At 44.3% G+C, this 26,539-nt stretch overlaps 1 protein-coding gene across 1 annotated transcript; it reads right to left on the reverse strand.

Moving 5' to 3' along the window:
• Positions 1 to 490: 490 nt before the first annotated feature.
• Positions 491 to 26,539, reverse strand: bfsp1 (beaded filament structural protein 1). The gene is made up of 8 exons (XM_078556479.1): positions 25,178 to 26,539; positions 21,030 to 21,090; positions 17,002 to 17,097; positions 14,712 to 14,801; positions 14,467 to 14,571; positions 6,238 to 6,440; positions 3,690 to 3,778; positions 491 to 2,045 (listed from the first exon to the last, which is right to left on the reverse strand). The coding sequence occupies exons 1-8, from the start codon at positions 25,534 to 25,536 to the stop codon at positions 1,012 to 1,014; spliced, it is 2,037 nt and encodes a 678-aa protein (XP_078412605.1). The 5' UTR covers positions 25,537 to 26,539; the 3' UTR covers positions 491 to 1,011.

Here is a 26,539-nt window from a genome sequence, read left to right on the forward strand (position 1 = left end):
GGAATTCCCAAGGGAATTCCCAAAGGGAACTTGCAGCTCTCTCCTGGCCTTGTCTAAATATGATTCCAGCTCCACAGACTTCAGTCATTCGGCTGTGACTAAACCAGGGATGGACAATAAGTGCTTTCCTTGCCAGTGATGCTTTCAGAATAACTAAAAATAAATCATTCAAATATAATTGAAAATGTTGTAATTTTAGGATTGCATTAATTATCCCCAAAATACATTAGGTATAAAAACATCGACTCTTGATTTGAAGTTACCTAAATTATCTGTTCATTTGATTTTAAATTATGCATGATAAACACTTGTGCCGTTAAATAACATTAATAGCTGAACCTACTGAATAACTTGAATTTTTAAGAGAAACTGACTGAACAGGAATAGATTGTACATGAGCTGTATTTAAGGGCAACCTGGGAGATTTCGCCATAGGCAACTTCAACTGCTTCACAAAGCATGAATATTGAAAACATTGGTCCAGACCATCCTCAACCAGTTGGTTTTATTGCAGTTTTCTTTACAAAGCAAATTATATTGATCACTGGAAGACATTCATTCAGAGTATATGAATCACGTAACAAATTGAGCTTTAAGTTGTTCTACTTTATTTGTCACACACTTGGTCAATAAGATTAAGCCCTTTCATTATTACTAAAGATTCCCAAAAACTGTTCTGTCAACTTCTTTTCTATTAAAACCTTGGGGTGAACTAATTGCTTCAGAAATTAAACTCAATTCATGACATGAAACAAGGCTCTTAGCAGAAATGAAGTAGTGTGACCCACGCTGTCTTCATAAATCCTATATTAATGCTTTCAAAACTGTTCATTCATAAATAACACACACAAACTATTAAATGCTTATCTACAGTTTGATCCTGGCGTTGATTTAATTTCTGGAAAACAAGGTGAAGTTCACTGTGTGCGCACACTGTTGTGAAATTTTAGTCCTTTAACTCTGAGACGCAAGTTACATTTTTTTTAAATTGTACATGTGAAAGTCCCTAATTTAGAACCTCTTTGTTCTCTTTTCCTGGTTTGTCTTTTCCACTGTGGTCTCCACAATTGTGGAAGTCTCTGCATAACCTTGCAGTTTGTTGTCTGTAAATGTCTCAACTGCTTCAGTCATTTCTATCTTTTCATAGTACCTATACTTTGGCTCCTCTGGGTGTTTATTCTCTGTAGGCTGTGGTTGTGGGGGTATGATTCTCCTGGCTCTGTCCTCATCATCTTTCTGTTTGTCTCCAGAAGGGGCACCTTTAAATGCACATTTGTCAGGTGCATTTGGATCCGGCTCTGGTGTCGATGGACCACTGAAAGGTGTCGGCTTATAGTCCGAGACTTGTGAAGGTTCTGGCATTGATGGGGTTGGAGGTGAAATCGATGGCGGTAGTGTCGGTCCCTTGGATTCTCCGTTAGCACCTGATTTTCTGTCGCCTTGCTTTTCATCTTCAGTCTTGTCTTTGCCACTCTCTTTAGTGGAGTCAAATCCTTTCCCGCCATCATCACTTCCATTGTGTTTTAAAGGTGTGGGCTGATCTGGCTGTGGAAGAGAGTCGATATCAACGGGAAAGCGTTGATCATCAAAAGTAACAGTTACTTGACTCCTAGCAGGAACTGATGTACAGAAGAAAGGGTCCATATAACTGGATTCACCTGTAACTAGCACATAGTGCCCTTTGGTATAGAACTCCGCTACGGGTAGTTCTGGTTTTTTGTGTCTTCTCATTTTCTCTCTCACCATGTTACTTAATGCGTGATAAATCCTGCTGATCTGTGCTCCGTCTGGTACATCATCTGGTCTTTGATCCTGTTCTCCCTCATCGGAGTAAAACTCTTCTTCCTCATCTTCTTGCTCATCCTCTTCTACACTGATTTTCCGGCCTTTGCTCATTTCGGAAGGTTTCTTTGCACATTCCTGGTCAACTCCATCAGTACCCATGCCATCTGAAGATGCAACGTCCTTTCTCTTTACGACTCTTCTAGAATGGACTTTCTGACTGGGTTTAGCACGTGTGCCGTACTGTGTGGCCACAGTGAAAGCTAAAAAATAAAATGCAATCTTTTTACTGATTGATATGCTGAGAATGTACTTTATCAATTATTAGCCAAATCAAAAGAAGCATTTTAACATTAAAATCATGGTGGGACCATTATCACTGAGTCACGTAGAGACATACCTCTGTCCTAAAATGGTTTCAGTGAAAATCTTCAGTGTGGGTACTGACTAACGGGGAGGAGAGAGAGCCGGAGAGCTTTAGTCCGGGATTTTCCGGTCCCGCCCATGGCAGGAATCGTCTTAGGCGGGATGGAAAATTTGATGGGATTTTCCGGTTCCAAGTGGGACAAAGGGAGCGAGGGATACAGAGGAGGAGGAGGAGCACAGAGGACTTGGAGGGTTGTGGGGCTGGAGGAGGCTAAAGAGATTGGGTGGGGTGTGGCCATAAAGGAATTTGAACACCAGAGTGAGAACCTTAAAATTGAAGCGTTGCAGGAATGGGAGTCAATGGTGAGCACAGTGGGTGATGGGTGAATGGGAGTTGGTATGAACTAGGATATGGGCATGCATGAACTCACAGTACATTTGTGGGTTAGGCCCATGATAAGCCCCTCCCCCCACCACACTAAGGGTCAGTTGTGTCAGCTCATGTAATTAAGAAAATACCTCATACCTTCTTGGATTATGTTGAAGCTAAGAGTGACGATGGGTTCCAGGGAGCCTAGGCGCTCTTGATGCCTAGCAGAGCTAAGGGCTTGGAGCCACATGGAGGACTCCATCAGTCTCAGGGCAGTTTTGCATTCGAAGTGATTGCAGATTGAGATCCTTGCTTACACTTGGGTGGGGGAGGTGGGGGGCAGGAGCAGGTCAGCAATATTTTCCTTGTCTGTTCCCAAGACAGGGTGAGGGCCTCCGCTTTCCCTCCCCACTCCCAACCCCACAACCAGGCCAAAGCGGGTGCGTCAAAGGTTGTAAAATACCCTGACCCTGAGAGTTCTATAATGGGGGACGAAACCTCTGCTCCACCTCCTCTCCCCTTCTCCCAAAGAATTTCAATGCTGTCCGGTCTGGTTAGAAACCTATTGGTTGCTTTGGTATCTCAAAATCTCAGGAACAGATTTCTAAAAAAATGTCAACCCCCTGCCACCTAGTTGTGCATGGGGTCACCGCCAACTCCAAGTTCCCCTCCAAGTCACACAGCACCCTGATTTTGGAAACATACCGCTGTTCCTTCAGCACCATTGGGTCAAATGCCTGGAGTTCCCTCCCCAACAGCATCGTGGGTGCACCTACATCACCCAGACTGCAGTCGTTCAAGAAGACGGTTCACCACCGCCACCATCTCAAGGGCAACTGGGGATGGGCAGCAAACGCTGACCTCTGCCAGCGATGCTGACATCCTTTGAATTAATTAATTTTTTTTTAAGTTTTCCCTCCCGCTGAGTCTTCAGAGTGTCAAAACTGTTTGGAAAGCCACTCAAATGTGTGAACACAGTCTCGGGATCTTTTCAAAATGATGGAAGCTTTTTGTCTGTAGCTAACAACAGCTTGGACAACCCTTCAGTTCTGAAAGTTATTACAGAATAATTCCAGCTTTCAACACTACTCATATGAAATAAAAGCTACCCCAGAATCTCTGGAGACATTAAAAACTTTAATTTTTAATTAAATTTTAATTTGCATCTGACCTTTGCTCTCAGGTATGACCTCTGTGTATTCATACCGATGACTTGTGGACAATGGGGTGGTTTGTGTTTCACTCAGGGCAGATAGTGATCTGAAAAATGAAAGTAATCTGTTTAGCTGCTGGAGAAAAATTATTTATTCATAGATCTCTTTAAAATGCAACAGGAAATCCCAATAGAAATCCTGCCCCATCAAATAACTCCAAAGCTCACTAACTCCAACGCCAAGTAGGTGATATCTCCTGATTTAACTTTACTTATGCACACCGCTGCTGCCCTTACCCCCAATTCTGGGTGCTCACAATCATCCAGTTTTCAATAACTTGGGATGCTTCACTATGTTAAAGATGCTCTGTATTGCGGTTGTTGTTAAAATGGGTTGGGGAGGGAATCATAGCAGAGTGGGCACATGTGAAGATTTACCCATTTTTTTCATTCTTTCATGGGGTGTGGGCATCGCTGGCAAGGCCAACATTTGTCGCCAATCCCTAATTACCCTTGAACTGAGTGGCTTGCTAGATCATTTCAGAGGGCAGTTAAGGGTCAACCATATTGCTGTGGGTTTGGACTCACTTGTAGGCCAGATCGGGTAAGGACAGCAGATTTCCTTCCCTATAGGACATTAGTGAACCAGATGGGTTTTTTTCCTGACAATCGATGATAGTTTGAAGGTCACCATTACTGAGACTAGACTTCAATTCCAGGTTTATTAAATGAATTCTAAATTCCACCAGCTATCAGGGTGGGATTTGAACCCATGATCCCAGAGCATTAGAGCTCTGGTCCAGCAACATTACCACTATGCCACCATCTCCCCATTTTGGGGGCAATGGCAGAGGTCCCTGTAAGCACCGCTGCTTGGCTTCTCAACAGTTGGCACCAATGCCCGTGCAATGGATGCTCCATGCATTGGTGCCTCAAAAATGCATTAGTGCACCTTCAACTGGACAGGACCCCAATCTGCAAAATACATTTGGGCTGAAGCAGGCATGTCCTTGGGAGCTGGATCAAGAGATGGGAGAAAAGAAAGTTTCCACGTGGGCCAGAGGATGCAAAGTCGTTCAAAAAAAAAACTGACTGTAAAAGGTGCTATAATGATTATATTTCAAAATGAATGTTATCACTTAAGAACCACAGCACACTGAGGTCCCCATTTATCATTGATACGTGTAAATTGTACACATATCAAAACAAGTTGGTGGCAATGTGCATCGCTATGATAACGCCCGTTGCCAGAGTGGGAATCCTTGACTGTTTAGTTGGTACGCTGCTTAATTTGAAAACTGAGCAGGCTCTACCAGCAAGGTGGGGCAAGTGTGACTGGAAGGCAGAGCCATGCCTGAGTGGACTTTCCTGACAGTTTTAAAAGCCACAAGTCAAAGGTAAGATCGCAAAATGTACCCACTCTCACAGCTCCTTGGGATCAAAATAAGAAAAGAAAGGGAATTTACCTGAACATGATTCCCAAAATATTTAAAGTACATACATGCCTCTGGAAAGTTACAGTGCCCCCAGATTTAATTTATATTAGAAATCCACATGATAGAGTTTGACAGTGTTTTAAGTTTTTGGGGCTTGATTGGAAACTGCTTAAGCACCACCCAAAACTCTGCTACTTAACACACACCAAGTCCCCTTCACCCATCACCCCTGTGCTCACTGACTTATGTTGGCTTCTGGTCAAACAACGTCTTGATATTAAAATTCTCTTCTAGTTTTCAAATGTCTCCACCGTCACACCTCTCCCTATCTCTGTAATCTCCTTCTGCCCAGCACCCCTTCCTGATCTCTGTACTCATCTAGTTCTGGCCTCTTGAGCATCTCAGATTTTAATCACTCTGTCAGTGAAAAGTAATTAATTATTTAAAGCTCTCTTTAACATGCAACAGGAAAGCCCAAGAAAAATCCTGTTCCATCAAATAACTCCACTAATTGATAACTTCAAGGTAGGTGACAACTCCTAATAAATTTACTCATGGACTGTCCTGTCCACTGCTGCTCCCCTCACTTCCAATTCTGAGTGTCCACAACCAACCAGTCTTCAGCTACGTGGGCCCCAAGCTTTGGAATTCCCTCCCTACGCCTCTCCACCTCTCTACCTCACTTTCCTCCTCTAATTCACTCCTTAAATCCCACCTCTTTAATCAATCTTTTGGACATCTGGCCTAATATTCTCTCAGTGTCTAATTTTGTTTTATAATGGTCTTGTGAAGCACCATGGGACATTTTATTACTTTAAAGGCACTATATAAATGTAAGTTGCTGCTGTAAGATTGACAACGCCGTTAAATAATATCATGTGCAACTTTTGTATGGGATTATTTGATGGTGTCTTACATTCATTGGTAAAGACAAAATTGATTCCATGGTTACATTTTACAGCAGACAATAGCCTACTCTTCTGTCTAAATAATCTCAAAAGAGTTGCATGGAATGAAAACTGAGCATTATACCTTATTGTGCAACAATCCTAAATCAGGGCTGAAAATGTTAATAATGTAATTAATTATGGGCAATTGAAACGATGAACCCTAATGATCCTGTTACGCACCTGTAATCTTCATTTGCAATGAACCTCTTGTAGCTCTCCAATTCATCGTTCAGTGATTGTTGGAACATGATAACTTGTCGACACTCATTGGCACACTTTTCCAAGTTCCACTCAGCTTTCCCCATCCTTTCCCTCAAGTCTTCAATTTGTTCCCTGTATGGTTGCATCTGATTCAGGTAATCTTCCGGCATGGCCATGATAGTCTGCTCCAGCGTTGCGAGTTTTAACACAAGGACATTGAAATAAGCTCCGTAAGTATTAATTATGCCGTACAAGACGATTCAACTAAATACAGCAGTAACGTAGTGTTCATTACTCAGGTGGGTGATAAGCTACAGCTACAATCTTAGCCTCAATTCAGTGGGATCATTCTCCTACCTGTCAGAAGATTGTGAATTTGAAACGTAGGGCCGAATTTTACAGCCCCTCCCGCCAACAGGGATTTACGGTCCTGCCGAAGTTCAATGGACTTATGAACGGCTCGCCGCCTTTTATGGCCCCGCCCCCCACTGCGACAGTGCCGGAACATTCTGCACTTGGACACACAAAGAATGAAAGAGCTGTATTTGCATAGCGCCTTTCACAATCTCACGATGCCCCAAAGCCCTTTACAGCCAATTAAATACCTCTGAAGTGTGATCACCGTTGTAATGTAGGAATCTAGACTGACATTCCAGTGCAACACTGTCTGAGGCACTGCTTTTAAACCGGGGCCATGTCTGCTCTCTACCCTACCTTGTTATCCCTTAAAATCTTGAAAACTTGGATCAAATCAACCCTTAACTTTCTAAATTTCTAAAATGCAACCCTAGTTTGTTTAAAGTCACCTCATAATTTAACCCTTGCAATCCAGGTATCATTGTGGCCAATTTACCCTGCACATTCCGTGATGAGAGCAATGGACTATGTATAGAAAAATTCTTTAGGATTAATGTTGATGGAACAGTATAAAAATACATAAAATATTTTGGAATAGTTGGCCATTTGGCCTACTTAGCCAATTCCTACCCTATATATAAAAAGAAAGACTTGCATTTATATAATGCTTTTCACAACCTCATGATATCTCAAAGTGCTTTACAGTCAATGAAGTACTTTTGCAGTGTAGTTACTGTTGTAATGCAGGAAATGTCAATATGTGCACAACAATGTGATAATGAGCAGAAATGTTTTTGTGATTCTGTTTGAGGGGTAAATATTGACCAAGACACTGAGGAGAACTCCCCTGCTCTTCTTCGAAATAGTGCCATGGACTCTTTTACATCCACCCGAGCAGGCAGATGGGGCCTCGGTTTAATGTCTAATCCAAAAGGCAGCGCCTCCGACAGTGCAGCACTCCTTCGGTATTGCTGTGAAGCGTTCGCCTTGATCTTTATGCATAAGCCCTATGCACAATCCGCCCTACCTTAATCTCCACCCTAACGTTATAACCTTGAGAAAAGATTCTAAAAAATTCCTCTTTGGCTCTTTTCCTCAGTCAAGATAACTGGCCTGTAAAGCTTATTGTCACTTACCAGGCCGACATCTATGATTCCTGATTCCCCTCCTTACCTTGCTGCACAGAACTATACATCTCCTCACAGGCTGTTCCACCCCAGTCATGTCATGCAAGGAGGCCAGGCCCGGGAATCTGTTTGATTTGCCTCCTTTCTGCCTTCATTGTCACCAACTGCAGGGGGTGTCATGGGTGGCAGTAAAGCATTGGATAACAATGCAAGTCCTGTCACTTCATTCATAGGTGAGGTAGTGTCTAGGAATGGCCACATGTCCCTCTGCTGCCCATGTCCTGACCAATTCCCATCACCCATCTCACCCTGTACTCGTTGACCTACGCTGGCTCCCGGATGGTCAATGCCTTAATTTTAAAATTCTTGTTTTCAAATCGCTCCATGGCCTCACCGCTTCCGGTTTCTGTAATCCTTTCCAGCCCCTACAACCCTCCGAGCTCTCTGCACTCCTCTAATTCTGATTTCTAATGCATGCCTGATTTTAATCGCTCCGCTGTTTGCGGCCATCTTCAGCTGCCTGGGCCCTAAGCTCTGAAATTCTCTTCCTAAACCTCCCCGCCTCACTACTTCTCTCTCCTCCTTTAAGACACTCCTTAAAATCTACTTCTTTGCCCAAGTTTTAACCTTCTGTGATCTGGTATCAAATTTTGTTTGATACCGCTCCTGTGAAACACCTTGGGATGTTTTTCAAGGTTAAAGGCGCTATATAAATGCAGGTTGTTGTCATGGTAGTACAATGACCCTAAACCCTCAATTCCTGAAGGTATACAAATGAAAAATGGCTTTCCAATGCTCCTTCTCCTTTTAACTTTGTGAACCATGTGTTCAAGCACATGGAGGGCGGCAGAAGGTTTGATAACCAGAGGGCATAGATTTAAGGTGATTGGCAAAACAATGAAAGGTGACATTAGGAAACCTTTTTTCAATGTAGCGAGTTGTTGTGATCTGGAAGGCAATGTCTGAAAGGGCTGTGGAAGCAGAGTCAATAATAGCTTTCAAAAGAGGATTGGATAAATACTTGGAGGGAAAAATTTACAGGGCTAAGGGGAAAGGGCAGGGGACTGGGAATAACTGGATCACTCTTTCAAAGAGTTGGCGCAAGCACAATGGGGCTGAATGGCTTCCTACTGTGCTGTATCGTTCCATGATTCTTCCCAGTGGTAACCCATTACAAAGAGGTTAGACCTGTACCCATTGGAGTTTAGAAGAATGAGAAGTGATCTTATTGAAACATATAAGACCCTGAGGGGACTTGACAGAGTGGATGGTGAAAGGATGTTTCCCCTTGTGGGAGCGATCAGAACTAGGGGACACAGTTTAAAAATAAGGGGCCTTCCATTTAAGATGGAGATGAGGGGACTTTTTTCTCTCAGAGGGTCGTGAGTCGGGAATCCTCTTCCCCAGAGAGCAGTGGAGGCAGGGTCATTGAATATTTTTATGGCCGAGTTAGATAGATTCTTGACTAACTAGGGAGTCAAAGGTTATCAGGGGTAGGTGGGAATGTGCAGTTGAGGCCACCATCAGGTCAGCCTTGACCTGATCAACGGCTGTGCAGGCTTGAGGGGCCGAATAGCCTACCCCTGCTCGTACGTCGTATGTTTGGATGAAAATCAGCCTGACAATGTTCAACGATTGCGTAAAATATGTTAATACGTCAGCAGAAACCATTGGATGTGCAGCCGCAATCTTAGCTATTCATGTTGCGTGCTGCTACCACAACAGCTGGATTTTAATTCACAAGGGTCAACACTGCATTGAGGTGACCTTTACACAACTATAAAATGAAACCCAGATGGCACTATCTGACAGACGATGCATTTAATCTTTCAATGTGAAACAAAAGCGATATTAAAGAGGTTTCTCCCCCTCTCATAATAAAATAAATTGGAATAGTGCCCAGAGCAGACTAATGGTAGATGATGCTGCTGCCTCTTGACAAGCTGCCAAAAGACCTTAACTGCATGTGCTATGTATACATTAATCCTTATATACAGTCGACAAGCCAACATTCCATCCAGAGAGGCCAGGCTGATACAGTTTGTCAATGTGATTTTTAAACACTGCAATACTGGTGTGTAATCTTTTGGAACCAATAAATTTTTAAACAAGATTTTAGTAGATGTTGAGTCCTGAGTTACTTACACACATATCAGGCGATACACGTGCAGTTGGCAGGAGATAGCAGCTTGTAATGAAGAGAAATTAAACAGGGGTGAGATGGTTCGGCATTGTGCATGTAGATCCAATGTTGTGCAACACCATCTAATGCATGGCCTGGGAATACAATATCTGTACAGCAATAACACCTTGCATTTATATAGTGCCCTTAGCGTGGTAAAACATCACAAGGTGCTTGACGCAAAATCTGACACCAAGCCACATAGGGAGCTATTATGGACAGGTGACTGCTAGAACTTGATCGTAGAGATAGATTTTAGGAAGCATCTTAAAGGAGGAAAGAGAGGTGGAGAATCAGAGAGGTTTAAGGAGGAAATTCTAGAGCTTAGGGCCATGGCACAGTTGCCAATGTTGGAGGGGTTAAAATTGGGAATACTCAGTAGGCCGGAATTTACGGGATGTGGACTTCGCTGGCTAGGCAAGTATTTATTGCTCATCCCTAATTGCCCTTGAGAAGGTTGGGGTGAGCTGCCTTCTTGAACCGCTGCAGTCCATGTGGTGTAGGTACACCCACAGTGCTGTTAGGGAGGGAGTTCCAGGATTTTGACCCAGCCACAGCGAAGGAACAGCGATATATTTCCAAGTCAGGATGGTGAGTGGCTTGGAGGGGAAATTCCAGGTGGTGGTGTTCTCATGTATCTGCTGCCCTTGTCCTTCTAGATGGTAGTGGAGGCGGGTTTGGAAGGTGCTGTCGAAGGAGCCTTAGTGAGTTTCTGCAGTGCATCTTGTAGATGGTACACACTGCTGCCACTGTGTGCCAGTGGTGGAGAGAGTGAATGTTTGTGAAAGGGGTCCCAATCAAATGGGCTGCTTTGTCCTGGATGGTGTCAAGCTTCTTGAGTGTTGTTGGAGCTGCACTCATCCAGGTAAGCAGCATCCATCACAATCCTGGCTTGTGCCTTGTAGATGGTGGACAGACATTGGGTAATCAGGAGGTGAGTTACTCACAGCAGGATTCCTAGCCTCTGACCTGTTCTCCTAGCCACAGTATTTATATGGCTAGCCCAGTTCAGTTTCTGGCTAATGATAACCCCCAGGAGGTTGACATTTGGAGTTTCGACGTTGGCAATGACATTGAATGTGAAGGGGCAATGATTGGATTCTCTCTTGTTGCAGATGGTCATTGCCTGGCACTTGTGTGGCGCAAATGTTACTTGCCATTTGTCAGCCCAAGTCTGGATATTGTCCAGGTCCCGCTGCATTTGGACGTGGATGCCACTGTTGTAGCTGTGCTGGAACAGGTTGGCTAGGGATGCGGCAAGTTCTGGAGCACAAGTCTTCAGTACTATTACCGGAATATTGTCAGGGCCCATAGCCTTTGCAGTATCCAGTGCCTTCAGCCGTTTCTTGATGTCACATGGAGTGAATTGAATTGGCTGAAGACTGGCATCTGTGCTGCTGGGTACCTTTGGTGGAGGACGAGATGGACCATCCACTTTGCACTTCTGGTTGAGGATTGTTGCGAATACTTCAGCCTTTTCTTTTGCACTGATGTTCTGGGCTCCTCTATCATTGAGGATGGGGATATTTGTGGAGCCTCCTCCTCCAGTGAGTTGTTTAATTGTCCACCACCATTCACGACTGGATGTGGCAGGACTGCAGAGCTTAGATCCGATCTATTGGTTGTGGAATCGCTTAGCCCTGTCTATCACTTGCTGCTTATGCTGTTTGGCGCACAAGTAGTCCTGTGTTATAACTTCACCAGGTTGACACCTCATTTTTAGGTATGCCAGGTGCTGCTCCTGGCGTGCCCTCCTGCACTCTTCATTAAACGAAGGTTGTTCCCCTGGCTTGGTAGTAATGGCAGAGTGGGGGATATGCCGGGCCATGAGGTTACAGATTGTGGTTGAGTACAATTCTGCTGCTGCTGATGGCCCACAGGGCCTCATGGTTGCCCAGTCTTGAATTGCTAGATCTGTTCAAAATTCATCCCATTTAACAGGGTGGTAGTGCCACACAACACGATGGAAGGTATCGTCAATGTGAAGATGGGACTTAGTCTCCATAAGAATTGTGTGGTGGTCACTCCTGCCGATACTGTCACAGACAGATGCATTTGCAGCAGGCGGGTTGGTGAGGATGAGGTCAAGTATATTTTTCCCTCTTGTTGGTTCCCTCACCACTTGCCGCAGACCCAGTCTTGCAGCTATGTCCTTTAGGACGCGGCCAGTTTGGTCAGTAGTGCTGCTACCGAGCCACTCTTGGTGATGGCCATTGAAGTTCCCCACCCAGGGTACATTCTACACCCTTGCCACCCTCAGTATTTCCTCCAAGTGGTGTTCAACATGGAGGAGCACTGATTCATCTGCTGAGGGAGGGCGGTACGTGGTCATCAGCAGGAGGCTTCCTTGTTCATGTTTGACCTGACGCCATGAGACTTCATGGGGTCCAGAGTCAATGTTGAGGACTCCCAGGGCAACTCCCTCACGACTGTATACCACTGTGCCACCACCTCTGCTGGGCCTGTCCTGCCGGTGGGACAGGACATACCCAGGGATGGTAATGGTGGTGTCTGGGACATGATCTGTAAGATATGATTCCGTGAGGATGACTATGTCAGGCTGTTGCTTGACTGGTCTGTGAGACAGCTCTCCCAATTTTGGCACAAGCACCCAGATGTTAGTAAGGAGGACTTTGCAGGGTCGACAGGGCTGGGTTTGCCATTGTCGTTTGCGGTGCCTAGGTCAATGTTGGGTGGTCCGCCTGGTTTCATTCCTTTTCATTGGCTTTGTAGTGGCTTCCTAGGCCACTTCAGAGAGCATTTAAGAATCAACCACATTACTGTCACATGGAGGCCAGATCAGGTGAGGATGGCAGACTTCTCTAGAGAACATTAGTGCACCAGGTGGGTTTTTACGACAATCAGCAGTGGTTTCATGATTTCACATTCTCTTAAAAATTCAAATTCCATGGTGGGATTCGAACCCGGGTCCCTAGAGCATTACCCTGGGTCTCTGGATTACCAGTCCTTCTCTGATTATGCCCCTCAGGTGGAACCTGGGAGGTGGATGAGAAAAGGTGCCCTCTGGCAATGCCACAGCTGCCCCAGTGAAGCCTGCAATGGCCTGCACCTGACTCTACTCACACAGAAAGTTGCCAACGCCATTCAATAGGATGAAAATCAGGCAGAACCTTGAATAGTGGGTACTCTGCTCCAGTCAGATTACTGCCCGTGTGGATAAAGATGGAAGCGTCTTTTAGAGTCTTCTTCTTCGGCAAATTGAAATTAAAGCTATAACTTTATAAAATAATCTATAAACCAAAAGCCCACCCACAGAGCAGCATGCAGTGACCTTCTGATTCCAATTTTCCAACTGTAATATTCTCAGATTTACTGCTGAATAAATCTTTATGATAGCATAACCTAGGTGGACTTGTCATCCACTGCCCTGGCTATCATAGCGCTTTGACAGCTTGTTTTATTAACAATTGCCTCACCACATTGTCTAGCAATACATCCCAGCTGTCATTTGGAGTCAGCCTCTCTCGTTCATTGTGCCCTTACGTAACTCCAACCATTGTATAATACTTTCCATTTGTCAGTCTGACATTTTATCTTCCATCTCTCTGCTCATTTGCACAAGTAAATCCTTTGGGATTTATTCCCAGGGCTATAACATTCAAAAGAGGTGAAGTTATGTTAAACTTGTATAGGGCTCAGGTCAAACCTCACTTTAAGTACAGTGCACATTTCTGGTTCCCATACTGTAAAAAGGATGTGGAAGCATTGGAGAAAGTACAGGGACAGTTTCATGATGGTACAGCTATTAGGAAAGATTGAACAGGTTGGGGCTTTCCCTTTCAAAAAGAGAAGACTTAGATGAGACCTGACAGAATTCTGTAAAATGATGAATGGATTGGACAGGGTAAAGGTGCGCAGGACGTTTCCACCTGTGGGAGAATTCAAAATTAGGGTTCGTAAGTGCAAGATAGTCAGGAATAAATCCAATAGGGAAAGGAAGAAAAACATCTTTACTCAGGGAGTGGTTAGACTGTGGAATTTGCTACCACAGGAGGTGGTTGAAGTAAAGAGGTTGCGAAAGGTAATGTGAGAGAAAAGGGAATAGGAAGATGTGCTCTTGCAAGGCAGGTGGAATTTTATGTAAAAATTCTTCCTCAAATGTTCTATTTGAATTCCAGAGCTTAGAGCCTATGTAACTGAAGGCACAGTCACCAATGGTGGAAGGATGCGCAAGAGGCCAGAATTGGTGGAGCGCAGATATAGAATCATTACAGGCCAGAAGGAGGCTATTCAGAGTGTTGTAGGTCTCCACTCTGAACATGCGGATGTTCATTTCATTAATAGCCTGGATTTTCTGGGGAATCTGCCAGGCATGTTTTATGTATCACTGTTCCTTCACTGTTACTGAGTCCAAATCCTGGAACTCCATCCCAAACAGCACTGTGGGTATACCTACACCAGAGGGACTGCAGCAGTTTAAGAAGGCAGTTCACCACCACCTTCTCAAGGGCAATTAGGGATGGCCTAGCCAACGATGCCCACAACCCGTGAATAAATTTTTAAAAAAATACACTGACTGACCTCACTCTGTTTCTGGCTCTGTAACTGAGAGGGACCACCCTGGTAGTCATCCAACTGAGAAGTCATCAAAGACTCACTCTTCACAGCCAACTGCTCCTCTTCTTCCTGTAACAAGAGGAATAGACAACAGGAGAGCTGACTACAAATGTGCTCACACGTGATTTATTTCAAAGTTGACATTTTAGAACTGATAAATCTCAAAGGTAAGTCTTTGTGACTTTCTGCATTCTGCTATGTTGGGTTACCTCACGGCTTAATGTGGTTGAAGATTTACAACTTGTGGACTGGCGGACATCCTTTAGAACATTCATGTAGTCCTGAATTTCTGCTAGATTCTGTGGAATGTGAACATTGAAGGAAGATATCAGAAAATAAAACAGTGATCATCTTACAGACCTAACCCTTGAAATTCCAATTTCCCATACTAATTCCAGTAGGACTCTATCATTCTCCCAATAGAGTTACAACACTGGTAACGGAGAGAATCCTTGTGCCTCCCAATGCTTTTTTACGCAAAAATGAAATACTGTTAAATTGCTTCAATAATGAGATAAAAACCATGAAATTAAAATTTCTTTCAAATCAACAGTTAACTTTTATCAACTACTTTGCTACAACTTTATTCCTGCATTTATTTCACATTGAACATACAGCATGGAAACAGGCCTTTCAGCCTCACTAGTCTGTGCTGCTGTTTATACTCCACAAGACTCTCCTCCCATTCCATCTGCCTCATCTCAGTCTTTCGGCATAACTTTATATTCCCATTTCTCTCACGTACTCATCTAGTTTCCTTTTGAGAGCATCTAAGGGATTTACCACAACCTTTTCCTGTGGTAGTGAGCTCCACATTCTAACCGCTCTCTGAGCAAAGACATTTCTCCTTATTTCCTTATTGGATTTGGGTAGATAACCATTGTCCCACCCAAGAACAACAATGCATATTTACATAGTGCCTTTAACCTGGTAAAATATCCCGAGGCACTTCACAGGTGCATTCTAAAGCAAAATTTGACACCGAGCCACATAAGGAAATATTAGGGCAGCTGACCGAAAGTTTGGTCAAAGGAGCAGGTTTTAAGGAGTGTCTTAAAGGAAAAAAGAGAGGTTTATGAAGGGAATTCCAGAATTTAGGGTCCTGGAAACTGAAGGCACAGCTGCCAATGGTGGTGCGATTAAAGTCAGTGATGCTCAAGAGGCCTGAGTTGGAGAAGTGCAGGGATCTCAGAGGGTTGTGGGGTTGGAAGAGAGACAGAGATAGGGAGGGAGGCCCATGCCATGGAGGGATTTGAGAACAAGGATGAAAATTTTAAAACTCGAGGCATTGCTTGCCCCAGAGCCAATGTAGATTATTGAGCACAAGGGTGGTTGGCATAACAGTATAAAAGCAAAATGCTGCAGACGCTGGAAATATGAAATAAAAACAGAAAATGCTGGGAAAACTCAATAGGTCTGGCAGCATCTGTGGGGAGAGAGACATGGTCATCGGAGGCGATTGGCAGGTGGAACTTGGTGTGAATTAGGATACGGGCAACAGATCTTTGAAAGACTCCAAATGTACAGAAGGTGGAATGTGGGAGGCCAGGCAGGAGAGAATAAGTAGCTCCCTTTTCCCCCACAAATCCAGGTTATCTTTCTCAGTCAGAGATAGGAATAGTGTAACTTAATGGGTGGCATCAATTTCAGTTTTTATTTTTACCTTCCCAATTGGAAGTGGTGTATAAAGCAGATTCATCCCATTCTTGCTATCCCACACCCAGCCTTTTTATGATAATGCTGACCTGCTGTTGTGAGTATCTACCATGCAGTTGAATTAAGAATCAGCCTGGCCATTTTGAGTCAGTAGCCATTGATAGAGAGTCTGCTGAATCAATGTCAGCCCCTTGCTGATAGATTCTATCACTGACATCAGCTAAACACACGTCAGGGCTCCCATGATCTGGCTTCAAGCATCTAGTTTCCACAATTACACAGCTCAGAGATTGCAGGCTGCAATGATTCTGGCAGAGTTTTAATATTAAAAATTGTAATGCTAGCCAGGGAAGAATTGCTTTGTATTTCCTCACAGAATTTGCTTCCCCGTTAACAGTATTCAGAAACAGCCCATGATTTAATTTTATCTGCAGTAGTCTTATGGCTGTTCTGTAGAAAGGATATAATGGGCAAATATAAATTAACCATTTATCTTGAATTGGGGCCGAGCAATAACAGGAATGTGCTGCCCACAAGTTATAAGGTCCTCCTTACTGGCGAAACGTAGATAAATATTTCACACTTGCTCATTGCAGGTGCCTTTTATGTGTTTATTTATGCAGCTGTCAAGAAAACTGTCACACATTCTGAATCAAGTGCAGCTTCAGGCGAACATTGTTAAGATTTTGGTCATGCACAACTCTGCAGCGCTTTCAATCAAAGTAAGTTCCAAGGCATAGATGGCGTGCGCTACTTATTATTGGCGTGTGTGAGTTGCTTGCTTTGCTTACCATTACTCAGTGCGTTCAAATAATCGACCGACCATGGATAGTTTGCACCTACCTTCCTGTTTCTCTCTTTAGTGGAGTGAATATCTTCCTGTAGGAATTGGGTACGGATCTGGAGCTCCAAGTTCTTTAATAAAGCTTCATTTGCATTCTGTAAAGAAGCCACAGTATATTGGATTTTGAAAGCTTTCCATTTTAGTCATTGAGGCTTTGCATTGACTGAATCGAAGCTGCAATATCCCCTCTCAGTACTGGGAGAGCTCCATTGTCGCATTCAGAACCATGTTCCACTCCAAATAGCTAGGCAGTGAAGGATGGAACTGGAGCCTATTATTTACACACTTTATAAGATTTTATTTACAGAGGTACACCTTACAAACATACACCCCCAAACCCAGTTTCAGCCCTATATATATGCTCTTTGGATTAAACCAATAGAAAAAGGGGACAAATAAACAAATTAACAAAAAAAATCAAGTGAACAAATAAAAGGGGCAGCCCCTTAAAGGGAAACTGCAACAAAAAAGACAAAACACAAAGGAAACTTACAAAAGTCAAATTAAGATGTGATTTTCGAGGTCAATGATCCACCCCAGGCCCGCGGTTCCCACCGGTCACAGTAAGCCTTGCTCCTACACACAGGAGCTCAAGTGAATCCCCAGTTAGTGCCCACCACATGAATATAATTAAACGGTCAATTAATATACAATTAACAACCACACAGGGCATGAGCACTCTTGAGTTAATTCTTGGCAGTGAAATGAGTTGTTTCATGACCTCTAATGCGTAATTCAATCCCCTCCTACTCCAATGAGTTTAATAGTATCTCCCCCTTGCCCGCCAACCTTTCATGACTGGCTCAAATGAGCTAACCAAGCACAGATCGATATTCCTCCCGACTCACTTACTCATTGAGGTATCAGTGGAGCCCTGTGTTAACTTCTGCGCTCCAAGCAATGAAACAGCTTGTTTAGGATGTCATTGATTTCCAGTGGCACTAGCAAAATGTGCAAAGGTTGATCTTCACTGAGGCTTAATTGTAGATAAGTCAATTTTTGCTAGTTAAGGGTAGCAAGAGATATGGAGCCAAGGCAGGTGAATAGATTTAGGACACAGATCATCCATAGTCTTTTTGAATGGCTGAACAGGTTCAAGGGGCTGAATGGCCACCTCCAGTTCCCATGTTCCGATATTATTAGACTGCTCTACATTGTAAGCTCTGACTGGCGACAGGCATTTTCAGTTCAAACCTTGAGCATTTTGTATCGTGTTATATTTGTGAATAGTTTTCTTAGCCTGATGGAAAACTGCACTTATTACTTCAACTGAAGATAAATTTATGTTTATTTTGTTTCAAAAGCCTCCTGCATTCCTCGCTTTGTCCCATTATTTATTTTATGATTTATCTGAAATATCTTTCAGATACAGAACCATAGAGCAGACACCTGATTTAATGGGGATTTTATGATATTTTACAGCAAGACATCCTGCAGATGGTGGCTAGGCTACTGTGATCAGATATTGTTTGCTACTGGCTGGGTCATGCTGCAAATCCCCTATATTGTTCCTGCCACTCTATCCCACAATGCAAAGACAACATAATACATGTTTGTTTAAATCCTGAGATCAATACACTTCCTGTTCCCAAAAATCTTTTGTTCTGAAGTTTAACTTGTTAAATAAAATAGACCATAGTTTAGTTTTTGGCTAATCATTTGCCTGTTTGGGTCCTGCCTCCAGATAATTACCACAAAAGTCCTAATCTATGATTTTATGCAATATGTAGTATACCTTTAAGAAGGATGTTATGAAGGAAGATCACATGATCTTATGTAACCAATAGAGGAATAGCACGGGCTCCCTCTGTAGTCAGTAGTCTGAGTTAGTAAGGAGAAGTATGGAGACGTGGTTTGAGTTGAAAGCACACAAGTGTAACTGCTGAGGACCTTTGTAAATAAACAGAATGTGTTCCACCTAAGGACTGTCTGCTGGTCAACTCTGTCTATCGAACCAACTCGGCCATCAAAACAAGCGGGCAACCCGGATCCATAAATCCTAACTAAACTGGAAACCAGGATCCAACAACCTTCAAGGCTTTGGAAAATGGGTGAGTTTAGTGCTCATGTAGAAAATTTAAGATATGGAATATTACTTAAAAATAATGAAAACAGCAGGTGAAATTCATAAACATTCAAGTTGAGAAAATGGGTAAAAGGGAAACGTGATAGCAGGACAGCAAAAATAAAACTTATTAATTTTAATTTAATTTATTTCTGTTTCGTCCTTGTGCCACAGGGTGATTATGACAACAATTAAGTTAACTGTTCATATCTAAGTTTCATTAATATGAAACTATAAATATAAAACTTATGATTAATATTAGGATTTATTTCAGAGTCATGGGGCTGGATTTTCGGCGAGTTGGGATGATCTGGCAGACGGGGCACAATTCCAGGATTCCTTACCCCATTCCTTGGGTTTCCGATTTTTGGAAGTGCTGTTTAAGGGTCTGGGCTTATTCAGGTCTAAAGCCCGCACCCGGCACTCCTGACCTGGCCAACTCCATTGCAGGGACAGGCATGTCCTAGTCCTCTGCAATTTTCATGGAGTCAGGCCTGCTGTTCAAAGGGTTGCAGTTCACAGCACCTCAGAGGTGTCGTGTTTGAAAGGAATGTTCAAAAAGGCCTCCTTATGACCCCCATGCCAAGCTATGACCCCCATGCCAAGCCATGCCCCCCAAACAGTCCCTATGGCCCCTCATACACCCCCCATGCCAAGCTTTGGCACTTACATGCCTGTTCATCCACTATATACTGTATAGAACCAATGAACCCTGTAGTGACAGCGGGATGTGTGAAAAATGCTTTAAAAAATAGTCATTTATTGATAACTTTCCACTTTCCTAAAGAAAATTCCTTTTTACTACAGTCCACTTGAAACTGCTTTATCTTGTGTAAATAAACTTTGTGAAATTAACGGCATAGATCAGAAAGCCACAGCTGTGAACCAAGCAATATTTTCTCTGGGGCTCAGGTATTTTATTACTCTAATGGATTTCTGGGCTTTCAGCCAAGAATACATAATGAGGCTTTGCTGACAGCCCAGACATCCATTAGTCTGTTGAAGCACCTGCGCTCCAGAAAAAACATAGCTTGATTGACAGTTCTGGATCACTAATCTATGCTGTCAACTCCACAATGTTTATTTACACAAGATAAAGAGGTTTCAAGTGCTTGGAATTTCTGCTATTGAGACACTTTTATTGGGCTGTAGAGAAAAGGAGTTTTTTTTAAGAAAGTGGAGCGTTATCAATGAATGACTGCTTTCATAATGCATTTTTTACACATCCTATTGTCACTTTGGGTTTTTTGTTTCTATACAGTGTATAGTGGGCCAATGGGCAGGGAAGTTGCATAGTGTGGCATGGGGAGGCATGAAGGAACATAGGGGTTGTTTGGGGGGCATATCTTGGCATGATGGGCATGAGGGGCCATAGGGGTGGGTTGGAGGCATGAGGTGCCATGGATGGGGCATGGGGAGTGTGTGAGTAGTGAGGAGGTGTGAGGGGTGAGGACTGGAGGGCCTTCTGTTTGTATTTTAACTGGGACAAATTCCCACAGCACCGAGGCGGGCCTTTTAAATAGCCCACCTGCACACTCGGCAGCCCCTGTGGCTGCCCCCAAACTTTTACCCGGGTTGGCTGGCCTGACTCCAGCCCGCGCCCGTCGCCCCACCACCCCGACAACAAAAATCGCACCCTCGCGGGCACCTTCTCCTGAGGCGGGTGGGCTGAGCGAGGATTTTCCCGACTCCTGCTCCCTGCCTCGAGGGTGAAAATCCAGCCCATTATAACAAAGGGACGAGGCCCAATTTTAATTCATTCAAAACCCATCCACTTACAGAGGGTTAAAACCAGGCCCTGTCGGATCTCAGGCACGGGCTGGTGAAGAGGGATGCGATACTCCCTGAAGTTGGGCCAGAGGTTTCAAGAGTCACAATTTGACAGTAAACCTTAACCTTTTGCCCTATTCTCCCTTGGGGTGCTGCATCATTAGAGCGAATAGTCAAAGCAAAGACTCTCACCTTATTCAGGTTTTCAAAGGTGTCCTGAAGCTCCTCATGGCTCTCACATTCAGTTCTATATCTGAAAGCAGCACAAGTGCCTTGAAGTGCAATATTTCCACAATTCATTCATTTTTACACACGTTATTTTATAAACATTTTCCAAAGGTGAGTCTACAAGAGCAAGGTCCAACATTAATACATGAAAATTAATAAACCAGAGTCATTCCAAAACTGTTATAATTTCTCCTTCATCACCACCTCTAGCGGGGGGGGGACCTTTCGGCCGGTCGTCCTTTTTGGTCTTATACAGTCAGGGACACTTTGATCACGACAGTCAATGGAAATGGTGGTTGTACTGAGATAGTCGAAGGGTACCTGTCAGGAAAGACTAAACAGGCTGAGGTGCTTTTCTCTAGAAGGAAGACTGAGGGGGTGACCTGACTGAGCTCTTGAAGATTATCAAAGGATTTGATAAGGTAGACCTAAAAAGAGAATGTTCCCGCTTGCGGGCGAGACCAGAACTTGTGGCCATGGATATAGGATAGCCGTTGATAAATCCAATAGGGAATTCAGGAGAAGCTTCTTTACCCAGAGAGCGGTGAGAATGTGGATCTCGTTACCACAGGGAGTAGCTGGCACAAATGGTGTAGACGCATTTAAAGGGGGAGCTGGATGAACATGTGAGAGAGAAAGGGGTAGAAAGAAATGTTGCTGGGTTCGATGAAGAAGGGTGGGAGGAGGCTGGTGGGGAGCATCAACTTCAGGATAGACCAGTTGGGCTGAATGGCCTGTTTCTGGACTGGAAATACAATGTAGGAATATATGTAATTATGATGGCTGTGATGATAAAGCTGTGGTATTATTGTTTTTTTCCAGCAGCAACAATGATTTACCGAAGTAAATACTGTACTTCTGTATTCAGTATCCATCATAACGGGATATTAAATTTGATCTGAATATAAAACTCTTGGTATTAACAAAAAGAAAATTCAAGTGAGAAAATACCATCCATCACCACTCCTCCTGCAGGTACCATGCCCAAAGCGGGCATTGGTGACCATGGACTTCTCCATGATTATGCGTGGCACTGCACTGCAGTGGTTTCCATGGCCTTCTGCAGCATGGCTGACCAGGAAAATCTCGTGCTCACCATCAGGTGTATTGGAAGGATTATCAACCTGTTTGGCCACATTATGAACAGACCTTCCATGGCAATCAAGTCCTGAAGTGGGACTTGAACCTGGGGTTGGTGGCCCAGAGGTAGGGACATGACCCACTGTGTCACAAGACCTCTCTCAACAGCCACTACAAAATCTATTTCTGCGGACAGACTTTCGGTCCTCACCTCCTTTCTTTTACCTTTCGTTAAATCCCTCCATTATCTTGTCCCTCCTCTCCCTCCCTAAACCTCTCTGCCTCTCTGTTCTGCTTTATGACGCTCCTCAGAACCTTTCTCTTGGACCTCTTGCTTAAATATCTCCTTCTATGGCTCAGTGCCAAATTTTGTTTGATAATGCTCCCATGAAGCCCTTTGGCATGTTTCAGTATTGTACGTTAAAGGCGCTATATAAATGCAAATTGTTGCTCTTGTTATGTCTGCTCCCCTCCCCTATGTATAGAGCACCTTGAGATGATTCATTATTTTAAAACCAAGTTCTTATTGAGCTCTGTATCTATGCTTAAATGACAGAACACTGAACAGGTCCTGGCCCTAGTATGGGACACATATTTGGAGGTTCAGACCCCAATCAGTCACAAATGATTATGTATAGGATACATGGCAATAGAGAAGGTGATCCAAAACCCATCTTTCCCTCACACATTCACATCACAAACTACTGTTATAATTGCTTTATTATGATTTCATTGTCTCTTTCCACATTGCTGATTAAATGCCCGTTAACAGATACATTAGTTTAAGCAATGGAATTGAAAGGGACAGCGGGATGACAGGTAATTATAGCAGTCGTCAAGGAGACTGTAACAACATCTTTCACCATTAACAGTTCCCAATAATTCTTCAGACCAGACATGGATTCTATTCAATATTCATTACAACAGGTCCACATTGCCCAGTCCCTGTCTTTAACTGCACCAGCAATCTCTTTTACATTCACACCAAATTCAAGCTGTGTTCCACAAACTAGAATAACTTCCCATTTCTTTAAATTGTTTCTTTTCATTTATTATTTCACGTGACCTGGGCATCACTGGCAAGGCCAGCATTTGTTGCCCATCCCTAATTGCCCTTGAACTGAGTGGCTTGCTAGGCCATTTCAGAGGGCAGTTAAGAACCAACCATAGAGGTACATATAAGCCAGACTAGATAGGACGGCAGGTTTTCTTTCCCCAAGAGCATTAGTGAACCGGATTTTTTTTTTTTAAAAAGGAGTAACCAATAGTAGTTTCATGGTGACCATTACTAAGACTAGCATTTAATTTCAGATTTTACTAATTGAATTTAAACTCCACCAACCACCATGGTGGGATTTGAACCCTTCCCCCAGGACATTGGCCTGGGTTTCTAGATTACTAGCCCAGTGACATTACAGCTCCAGCACCTGTCTCTTCACTCATACTGATGCTTTGAGAAGAACAGAATGAGAGACATTACAACCTTTTCTTCTCTCGTGAATTTAGTGCTCAGCACATTCAAAAGTGCCAGTCCCAGGAAAGGTAACCATTTCAAGCACTTTGGTGTCAGGGTCAAGTAATCACTCCTCGATTGCAACACGGCTGGATGAAAGATACTGTTCCCACTGCACTGCCCAGCTACACCCTCATGGTAAACATCGACTCCACACCACCCCCCCAACACCCCTGCAAAACACACCTGCACCCTACAGCTTGAATATTATTTGCACTGTAACTTGCTGTGAGTGTGAGCTGATAGCAGTGTGGTGAAGATATTGGGGTATCTGGGACCTCAGTGAAAGGTGGTCTATCTCCTCAAGCGATGGGGTTTAAGGACTGTGAAAGAAACTGAGGAATCACGGAGAAGGAGAGCGGAGTAAGGTCGCCAGGCAGCGAAAGAGAAATAGAAGGAAAGAAAAATTGAACTAAGAGACAGAGAGAGCGAGAGAGCAGATAGAAAGGGAAAGTAAGAAAATAATTTCAGATTGTTCTCAGCGGCCACCAGCGCCTTAAGCCAACGCGGTATTGATCATGGTTCCCATGCTATTTGGCTGCAGGAGGTTTCCCCCTTGAATTGAACCCTCTGTGCCCACAGTTTCTGCCCAGAAAATTGGCACAACAAATTCCCATTTCACCCACTCTTATTTTACGCTGATCAGGCGGGTGCGCGCCTGACCCGATCAGGCGTGAAATCACGCGAGATGACATCGGGCGGGCGTCCTGATGTTACCCCGTGCTCACACGATATTTCGGTCAGTGGGCGTGTGCAAAAGTCAGAAGAAGCGCACCAGCCGACAATTAGGAGGGCAATTAAACCCATTGACGGCACAATTGTCTGTCATTTTACGTGGCCCGCCCGACCTTACGAATCAGAGCGAATCGGCCAGGCGGCCTTTACATTTTTCATCAAACCTCATGAAAGGGCGGGACGAGGTTTCCGTTATTCAATAAAATAAAAATAGGAATCTGTGAACAGTGTTTTTATAATCTATTGCGTTCGGGTGCCTGATTGTGACGCTTGGACGTTTTTTTTTTTCTCCCCTGATTTTAAAAACTTTATTCCCTGCGTTTCAGGTCTTCAGCCTCCTGAGGCAGCTCACTGCCTTCCAAGGGAGCTTTCACTCAGCGCTTGCGCACCCCCCCCCCGCCCCCGGCATTGATGTCATCGCCTGCCATCCTCTTGCCCCACCCCCACCACCCCGGCAGCACTGAGCGCGCGCTTCACGCTGGCTGGCCGTCAGCGTGAAATCCTGGTCGCGAGCCGTTGGCGGTTGATCCCCCAGAGGATCCTGGACCCACCGACCACGGCCGGCCGAGCTGAAAATTCAGGCCTCAGTTTCTGCCTTCGAATCAAATGATCCCATTCTCGATTGTTTTTTTTTTCTCTCAATCACCCGTTAGTGAGAATAACCTTTTAAGGTTTTCCCTCATCGCTTCGCCGCTTTCGAGACCAGAGCGAAACCATGAACGAGAAGCAAAGCAAAGCAACGCCGGGTTGCCCAAATGGAAATGTCAAAAGCAGCCTCACTTACTTGGTGCAATATTCGTCCAAGGCCCGCTGAGCGTCCTTCAGCTCCTTTTCCAGGCGGTTGAGGTCACGGAGCAGCTGCCAAATGCTCCGCTGGTTGTGGTCAATCTGTTCCGTGAACACCCCCTCGAGACCCGAGAGCTCCTCGATCTGCTGCAGGCCCTCCAGCTGCTTCTCCAGCACGGCGGTGCTCCGCTCCACCGCCCGGGCCCGCTGCACGTACTTGCTGAAGCGCTCGTTGAACTCCTGCAGGCTCCCCGAGCTCGGCTCCGGCCGGGGACCCGCCCCACCCCGCTCGCCGGGCGGGTCGGACCCCCGCCCGTTTCCCTGCCCCGCTTGGCGCAGGCTGCTCGTCCCGAACATCTCGGGGGGGTCGTGGCGTGGATGCCGCTTTTCCCCCTGCAACTCTACCTCCTCAAGCCGAAACGCTTCGCTTCGGGTCAAAATAGAAACGCTGGACGGCCTCCCCTGCACTGGACAACCACCCCCAGACCGCACAGCATCACCAGTATATGAAGGGCCGGCGCAAACCTTTTTTACGAGAATAAATAGATTTCCAAACAACGGGAGAGTTCCAGACAATGTCCCGTTGCTTAGTATTGTCCTTCCAGCATTTTACAGCAGCATTGTCAACGAATTAATTCCGCCTGGTCAGAGCATTTCACTCGCCATGCGCCTCCATAAAAAGGCTTGCCTAGAAAATTCCACGGACGCACACAGTCAGCTTTCTGTGCTTCAAACTTGCAAACTGTGCCTGATTTATTTGCTCTGGTGACAATGACTGGCACGATGCATTGTTAAGCGTTTCAGTGCTCAAAGGCAGTAAACGTGGAATAAGCTGGATTATTATGTCACACGGTCAGAGTGGAGGCTGGGTGGGGTGAGCAAGAAAACGTTAAAAGTTACATGGCGATGTTTATCGAAGATGCATAATATCGAGGTGAGAGGATTGGGGGAAAAAAAAAATAACAAAAGACATGTGACACGATACATTTATGTTTTTGTAAACAAACACTAACCCCGCTCTGCACTCCTTCTATTCTGCTCTCTCGAACATCCCCGATTTTAATTGCTCCATCATTGATGGCTGTGCACTCAGCTGCCTTGGTCCTAAGCTCTCGAATTCCCACCCTTCACCTCTCCATTTCTCTTTCCCCTTCTAAGACAATCCTTAAAACCAAGTTCTGGTCGTCTGCCATATCCTTATTTGGCTCGGTGTCATGTTTTGTTTTATAATGCCTCTATGAAGTGCCTTGGGATGTTTTATTATCTTAAAGGTGCTATATAAATACAAGTTTTGCTGCTTTTGTTACAAACAAAAATTACGTAAGGTTTTCCTAATATAATAAAACAGGAAGTGCTGGAA

The sequence above is a fragment of the Cetorhinus maximus genome, chromosome 14 (assembly GCF_964194155.1).
Source record: "Cetorhinus maximus chromosome 14, sCetMax3.hap1.1, whole genome shotgun sequence".
In the NCBI taxonomy this organism is placed as follows: Eukaryota; Metazoa; Chordata; class Chondrichthyes; order Lamniformes; family Cetorhinidae; genus Cetorhinus; species Cetorhinus maximus.

What these genes read in the sequence shown, in the direction of transcription:
- bfsp1 (XM_078556479.1), bottom strand. Translation starts at nt 25,536, where the DNA reads ATGTTCGGGACGAGCAGCCTGCGCCAAGCGGGGCAGGGAAACGGGCGG. An exon ending in CCTTTGAAAACCTGAATAAG is followed by an intron (nt 17,098 to 21,029) that starts GTGAGAGTCTTT and finishes GCTTCTTTACAG; the next exon opens with AATGCAAATGAAGCTTTATT. An exon ending in ATTGCAAATGAAGATTACAG is followed by an intron (nt 3,779 to 6,237) that starts GTGCGTAACAGG and finishes TTCATTTTTCAG; the next exon opens with ATCACTATCTGCCCTGAGTG.